Source organism: Trachymyrmex cornetzi, unplaced genomic scaffold (assembly GCF_001594075.2).
Source record: "Trachymyrmex cornetzi isolate Tcor2-1 unplaced genomic scaffold, Tcor1.1 scaffold557, whole genome shotgun sequence".
NCBI classification, from domain to species: domain Eukaryota; kingdom Metazoa; phylum Arthropoda; class Insecta; order Hymenoptera; family Formicidae; genus Trachymyrmex; species Trachymyrmex cornetzi.
This window is the reverse complement of record NW_017299868.1, coordinates 172,784-180,909: the sequence shown is the minus strand read 5'-3', so window position 1 is coordinate 180,909 and position 8,126 is coordinate 172,784. Positions and strand designations below refer to the sequence as shown.

Sequence of the window (8,126 nt, the reverse complement as noted above, 5' to 3'; positions counted from 1 at the left end):
AGCCATTTTTGTACATCTTCGTAAGAAGTGAAGCGCTGCTGAGCAAGTGCGTGTCCCATCGATGCAAATAAGTAGTAATCGGACGGAGCCAAGTCTGGTGAATAAGCCGCATGCGAAAGTATTTCCCAACCAAACGTCTCAATCATTTCCTTGACCAGTTTTGCTGTGTGTGATGGTACATTATCATGAAGCAAAATCACTTTGTGTTGCCTTTTTTGATATTCCGGTCGTTTTTCACGCAAAGCTTTATTCAAATTGATCATTTGTCGGTAGCGTTCAGTATTAACGGTTTCACCAGGTTTTAGCAGCTCATAATAGATCACACCTTTCTGATCCCACCAAACACAGAGCATTGTCTTCCGTCCATAGATTTGGCCTTGCAGTCGATGTCGATGGTTCGCCTGGAGTTAACCATGATCTTTTACTTAGGATTCTCAAAATATATCCACTTTTTATCGCCAGTCACAATTCGATGGAGAAATGACTTTCTCTTGTACCTGGCGAGCAGCATTTCGCAAATGGTTTTTCGGTTTTCCTGCTGTCTTTCATTCAGTTCATGTAGAACCCATTTTCCCATCTTCTGGATCTTTCCCATGGATTTCAAACGTATGGAGACGGTTTCTCGTGTCACATTCAATTGATCCGCGAGTTGTTGAGTTTGAGCGTTATCCTCATCCAACAATGCTTGCAGTTCGCTGTCTTCAAACTTTTTCGGTGGTTTTCCACGTTCTTCGTTTCTTCCGTCAAAATCGCCACTTTTAAATTTTTTAAACCACTCGAAGCACTGTGATTTACCAAGAGCATGCTCACCGTAAGCTTCGACAAGCATTCGATTCTGCAGTAGTTTTCTTCAAATGGTAACAGAAAATCAATGCTGTCCGCAAATCGTAGTTTCCAGGCACAAAATTCGACATGTTCAACGCTATTACAAACTATACTGTTGTATGAAACTTGTATTGTTGTGAGTTGAAAATCTTTGTCAGATGTCAGAACAAGCAAATGGCGTCAATGACGCGGTCTGACGGCAACTACATTGACAGCTATGGCCATCTATTGGTAAATTCCGGTTTCATATTTACATACCTGGTACATATGCAACTACAAGGAATAATTGTATAATATCAGATAAAATCGTTAATTTTATCAAATAACTTCATATATAGTGAAGAAAATTATTTTTCATCATATGAAATCGTATAAAATCACATAAAATCATGTAATCTGTAGGACAATATTTCAGCTATTGGTTATCTCCTCGAGTAAATATTAAGAACAACTCGCTCATCTCAAATTGATAAAAATGCAATCGATGTGTTTTCAAATAAAAATAAAGATTTGACAAGAAAAAATATCGCTCTGCTTCGTGAACCGAAATATGTATTTTAAGTTGACGAATATTCAGATTAGGAAATCTGTCACAGCTACGAAATACTGCGATGCAAGTACACGCTGAGATCACATTTTTATGCTTTATAGCTGCGTGTGAACGCGTTGTATTTCTTGTAATATATGTTATTCACTGCTTTACAAACACAAATTCACTGCTTTAAAAACACATTATCTATACTGAAACACAAATTTACTACACAAATTTACTTTTTAAAAACACAGATTCACTGCTTTGAAACAAATTCTCTGCTCTAAAACATAATTTCACTGCTTTTTAATAGCAAATTTACTACTTTCAAAACAAAAATAATATAAGAAGTTAATTTTTGTTTTGGAACAGACAGTTTGTTTAGACATGTTACAATTTTCCCTAGCTCTGTTTCATTTTGCCCTAAATCGGAGCAAGACGTACTAATTCGGATTTTGATATTTTGATATTTGAAAGAAATAAACATATATGTTATAAATAAAGAAACATATGTCTTTTTCTAAAAATTGGTACAACTGTCGCAAATCTCCTCTAGTACATAAAGATCTAGTATATAAAGATATGTCGATGTATCGTAAAGCAGCGATTTCTGATGACCTTGTCGGAGTTCGGGATTCACTTTAGGATCCCCTTAAAAAGCTTTAAAAATTCCTTTATTCATCTGTTCTGTAAAATCAAATTATAAATAGATTAAGATATCAAATTGTAAATGATAATTCTCCGTTAATAGCAGCTGCTACTTTTTCATTCTTCATGATTGTCACATGATTACCTTCAATGTAATGTATTTTTACCATATTTTGAGTTACCTTAAATAATTACACACATTATTGACAAACTTTAATAAAAAAACTTTGCTAAATTTAATTTATCAAAGAGCATAGATCTTTTTAAATACCTTATGCAAACAAAAATCTTCTTCGATCGCAATCATATTTGACGAGTGTGTACATTTTAGCAATATTATGGGAGACTTAATAGGTGGCAATGTAGATGGATCATATTGCCGAAGAGCAGATAAATGTTTGTAAATCGTTATACACAACGTTTTTAAATTTGCAAATGAGAGATATGTATATATAACTGAGAACTGTTTAGCAAAAATATTAAATCTTTCATCCCAACTCTCACATTTCTTCAATTCCATTAAAATCTACGAAAATATAAAAAGTTTTGTTTTTATTTACAAGACCATAAGACAGAACGAAGGAATTGATATTGATCCACATAAAGAAATCGAAAAATAATATAAATATACCATAAATTAGTTTCAATGTGAGTCCAAAACAAAAGTTGCATATACCTTTCGAGAACTTCCTACTGAATAAATTTCCAGAATATTAGTTAATACATCAATTTGAAAATTTGCATCATCGAAATCTGATTCAAAAGGTTTGAACATTGTTCGTGCTAACTCAGGAGCACCGTCAATGAGAACAAGTCGGCCTTTTAAATTCATAGCTTCTAATATCCTTGTTACTTCAATTGCAAGAAGAGATCCAAAAGAGTACCCTACCATTACAAAATCTTTTCCATCTGTTAGCTTTGGCAGTACGTGCTGTGAAAATATCAAAAGTATTTGATGAAATTTATATTTTTTAAATGAAAACAATTTTTCATCAACATAAAATGAAATTATTAATACGATGCATACGTTTGTGAGACGATTAGTAGTCTCCGTTATCATATTTGTAGAATCGATGTTGTTTGTATTATAATGCAACAACGATGTTGAAAGTTTAATGTATGGTATTACAGTTTTAAATACAGTACCACATCCATCAATACCCGGTACAAGAAATACTTCAGTCGTAGTGTTCTGTCTGTTAGTCGAAAAATCTGTTGAGAAAACAAAGTCTTCATCTTTTAATGTAACACCAACTAAAATTTTTATAACGTCTGACTTCTCTGTGTCGAATTTCTTTTTATCATTTACGTCATTGTCACTGATGCTTGTAACGGACATCTTAATGAGTTTTGCGAAAGTGAGGTTTCGTATCTCTTGTGCTACAAGAAATATATCAAAATCTCGTTCCAGAGTTTGTTTGATTTCCACGGACATCATGGAGTCCATTCCAAGTTCGGCCAGTGACGAATTTAGGCTTACAGTCTTCATGTCACTTATGTCTATAACATAAAATATAAAATTATTACGAATCGTACACACTTAATGTCTTTCTCATAAACTACATTAGCAAACAAATACAATAAGTATTTTGAAAAGAATAAGTTTGCACAAATTTTGGTAGGAACGCCTACCTAAAATATTAGCAACTGTTTCTACCAGATTTCCCAATCCGTGACGTCCCACTTTTTTTTCAGCTACGACCATGCTGCTCACAATCGGTCGATTTTGAAGTAAAAACTTATCGAGTTCGTCAAGACAACAAGATATCTTCTGCTGTAAAGTACCACCGATAATTAGTTCCTTATCGATCTCCTGCATGTCAGCGACGAGCCCCACGTCACCTACAGCTCCCCATTGAATCGCCAATCCTGGCAATCCTTCCTCCACTCTTTTCTCACAAATTCTCTCCATAATAGAGTTGGCCATACCATAATTTGTCTGACCAGCATTTCCTCTACCGCAGGAAACGGAAGAGAATACCACAAAATGCCGTAAGTTAAGACAGATTTTCCTAGAAAGTTTATCCAGCATTTGCGTTGCACGAGCTTTCGATTGGAAGGACTCTGCAAATGCTTCTGCAGTTTGATTTTTGAGAGCGCCATCCCTTAGAACTACACCGAGATTGAATATAGCGTCCACTGGAGCTTCTTTTTCCGCAGTCCGTAAGAGATATTCGCAATCTTTGAGGTCAGCAACATCGATATTCTTGATGATCAGAACGTTTACACCATACGATTTCCATAGTCGAATTTTCATTTGTTGGTAACCGTTTTTTATTCCATTTCTTGAAATCAGAACGATGTTTCTGGCACCACGAAATATAAGCCAGTCTGTTAATTCTAAACCAAATCCGCCCAGGCCTCCTAGTATAATGTAACTCCTATCTTTGAGACAATAATAGCGACGATACGCGAGAATGTGCTTATCTAAAGGTTCATCTTTTTCATGAATATTTATAATTATCTATAAAAATAATCATATTAAAAGAATTCATGTTATATGTGAATAGGACTATAGAATGCTGTTATTTACGAATAAACCTTTCTATTATAATATTTATCAGCTCAAGCATACCTTTCCCATATGCTTTCCGCTCGCCATATATCTAAAAGCTTCTTCAACATTAGTTTTTGGAAAAATTTTTGCTTGAATTGGTTTAATTGTTCCATCACTTAGACCATTTTTGATCAATGTGAGCACTAAACGTTTCCACTTGCAATCCCTATTTTTTATCATCATGTTTTCAAGTCTAATCCCGTGAAAACTGATACCTTTTTGAAATGCAGACATACCTAGGAGATTATTAGAAACAAGATCGAATTTGCCAATCTCTAAGAATCGACCATTTTGAGCTAAACACCGGACGGAGGCAATTAATTTTTCTTCCGTCAAGGAATTTAACACAATGTCGACTCCGCGACATTTCGTTTGCTGCATTATCATTTGTTCAAAACTAGTATCTCGAGAATTTCCAATATGTTCATCCAAAATAGTCGGAAACATTTTTCTAATAAAATCCCGTTTATCATTTGTGCCCACGGTAGTAAATACCTCACATCCCTCTTTAAGAGCGAGATGAATAGCTGCTTGTCCAATGCCTCCAGTACCAGAATGTATAAGTACTTTATCACCTTTTTTAATTTTCCCATAAATGTATAAGGCTAAATAAACCGTACTGTAAACGGCTGGGATCGTTACTGCCTCTTCAAATGTCCACGCATCGGGTATATACCAACAAAGATCTTGATCTATCTCAACGACATTTGCTATGCAACTAGTAAGAGTAACTTTTAATTACTGTTTATTCTATAACATCACAGCATAATAATTTCTTGTAGTATTACATACTTCGTATCACGAATTCCCATTATACGTTGTCCGTTAGCATTGAAACCCACGTATTCCATTCCAAGAGGAAGATACTGAAATAACCGTCCTTGTAAAATCACCTCATGAAGTGTTAATTTACCAATGGCGAGCATTATATCTTTAAAATTCAGAGATGAGTAAACAACGTGCACCAAGTCCTCACGACAATACATATCTGATAAATTATTCTCTATCCAACATAATGTACTTAAATCACCACGAACCTATGAAGAAATGAAATTTCTTTTATGGCACGATATATACAAAACAGAATTCTAAAAAGAAGCTTTGTAAGAGTATTCAATCCTCCGTCCGACAAGTAGAATTATGCATTTAAGAGACAAACGATAGATAATGTTATAAGGATAATGACCAATATATGTTGAAAAAGGTTGTGTTTACCGTTTGACAGACATGAGCGGTAGGTACAGGTTTGGCTTCGGGTTGTGATAATTTCAAATGTCTGTACGATCCCCAAGTTTTATTAGATCGCAGTACATTAATGGTCATATCTTTCTGTAATTGCTCTAGATAGAAGGGATCTTTAAGAGAGAACTTAGGTGCCTCCTCATCTTGAAGGAGTACACCTCTAACAAGTTCTCCACCTGGCTCTTTTCTCAAACAGTTAACAAAACCTAATAAACCGCATTCAAAATTTTTCTCTCCGACAATTACAATTCTACTATTACTGTTAAGCTTATTCTCGTCGCTCACAAGCGGCTTCAGATTTTCCAGCCAATTAAAGTTATCATTATTTATGTAAACAACAGTCCTTTCTCTTATCGAAACTTTTTTCTTCAGAAGCACAATTAGTTCTTTATCAGTGTGTTTTTCAAGAATAACGTTTAATTCGTATTGCAGTAAATGTTTTTTATAATCACTTATGTCAAATTTCTCACGCGTCAACAGATAACCACCATCTCTCAAAAATGGCAACAGTCGCTCTAAAGATGCGAGTTGTTTGGTCAAAAGGTTGAATCCAGCAACAATTAAAACTTTGTCGTCTAAAGATGTTTTTTCAAAAGCTTTGATTGAAAAGTTTTGCGGTAAGTCTTCTGGCCTGAAACGATTTGATGATGTTAATAGAGTGACATTCACTTGTATCAGTGGCATATCACCAAATGCCTCAAGTAGCAACGATGATGAAAGATATTCTAATTCAACATCATCAACGTCTTCCACTAGTTCAGCAGTTTGTACTTTGACAATTTGATGATCTTCCAGTACTAGTTGGGCCGATAATCGAACTGCTTCATTCAATGAAATCTTAGCACGATCGCAATGAGCTACAAATGTTTGTTCCTCGATAATAGCATCTTGGGCTAATTTCCGGCGAGAGATCTGAGTAGCTTTCAGGCCTCGAATCTCTATACCACCAGCTTTTATCGTGTCTATCTCTTTGTATACTCGTACCTGTAATACTATAATAAGACAAGTAAAATAATATGCTTTATATTATGGAGATCTTTTACACAATATTTATGAATTGAACGAAGAACTTTTAGTAATTGAAGTCAATTACGTTTATTCATGTCTGTTGTAACTTCTGCATTATCTATATTATCTCGTAATTTTGAAGCATGAAGCATTGGATTGATCACTAATTTTTGAATACCCGTAGGAACACACAATTCCCTAGTATCATATCCAATAATTTGCATTTGTAACATACTGTCCATAAATGTTTCCCAATTATTTTTCCAAGCGATATGTCCTTGGGTTCCCGAAATAGAAGCACTCTTTAATCCACGAAACAAGTCCCTGTACTGGTATCCACGCAATTTCAACTCTTTGTAGATATCTCGTGCAGTCATATCTTCATCTTCATTATTATTTTCCGATAATAGATTTATTGGAATCATTTCTTGTTTTGAATTTAATGCCTCGTATACCGTACCTGTGACTACAACGCTATCTCCTTCGGTTATTTCAAACTTTCCATCTGTAATATTTATATAAATTTGACTATACTGCATTTTTGTCATCGTACTACATTAACCGTAAACGGTATTTGTTAATCCATCGGACCCAGATATTTTTTTCAACTGCTTTGTAAATAATTATATTATATTAAATGTTTAAACAAAAAATTAAAGTACAGTGGACCGGCGAATACTGTTATAGAAATTTTAGAGAAAATCCCAATTAGAATTAAAACTACTCATCTCGTAAATACCTGTCTGTATTGCAATATATAGTTCTACAGCATCATTCTTCAATAAATGAGTAGCACGAATAAATTTTATATCTCGAAAAACTATCGGTATTGTTGTGTACATTAACCCTTTTATCATGCCAATTGTTTTCCAAACGAGTCCCAAATAACCTGTCGCGGGTAGCAAATTTCTCCCATCAATTACATGACCGCTCATATATTCATAGTCCTCGTCGTTGAGTGAAATGTTGACGTATCTCCCTCTCGATTTTATAAACTCTTGTTTTTGATTCAGTACAAACCAGTTTTCAGAATGATCCCATCTGAGTTATTATAATTATTTATATGTGAATAATTATACATTCACATATACATTATCAATTATAGGTGTAAAATAAATTTTTTGTGCATATATTAGGTATGGGAATAAGTTTCTTATTATACATTCACATATACATTATCAATTATAGGTGTAAAATAAATTTTTTGTGCATATATTAGATATGGGAATAAGTTTCCGCCCATTAGAGAGATGTCGTTAGTAGCACTGTTTGTGTGTTTGATAAAATGGCAATACATGTATTTGAAAGGTGTGT

At 34.2% G+C, this 8,126-nt stretch overlaps 1 protein-coding gene across 1 annotated transcript in view; it reads right to left on the bottom strand.

The window, feature by feature from the left end:
* Positions 1–1,998: 1,998 nt before the first annotated feature.
* LOC108765845 (fatty acid synthase) overlaps positions 1,999–8,126 on the bottom strand; it is a 21,012-nt gene continuing 14,884 nt past the window's right edge. Inside the window, exons 4-13 of the mRNA XM_018514693.1 lie at positions 7,552–7,853; positions 6,898–7,317; positions 5,778–6,796; positions 5,355–5,599; positions 4,581–5,280; positions 3,638–4,469; positions 3,033–3,505; positions 2,682–2,936; positions 2,277–2,531; positions 1,999–2,187 (exon numbers count right to left, since the gene is read on the bottom strand). Of these exons, the coding sequence (XP_018370195.1) occupies positions 2,077–2,187; positions 2,277–2,531; positions 2,682–2,936; positions 3,033–3,505; positions 3,638–4,469; positions 4,581–5,280; positions 5,355–5,599; positions 5,778–6,796; positions 6,898–7,317; positions 7,552–7,853 (4,612 nt within the window). The 3' untranslated portion in view covers positions 1,999–2,076. The remainder of the gene's footprint in view (positions 2,188–2,276; positions 2,532–2,681; positions 2,937–3,032; positions 3,506–3,637; positions 4,470–4,580; positions 5,281–5,354; positions 5,600–5,777; positions 6,797–6,897; positions 7,318–7,551; positions 7,854–8,126) is intronic.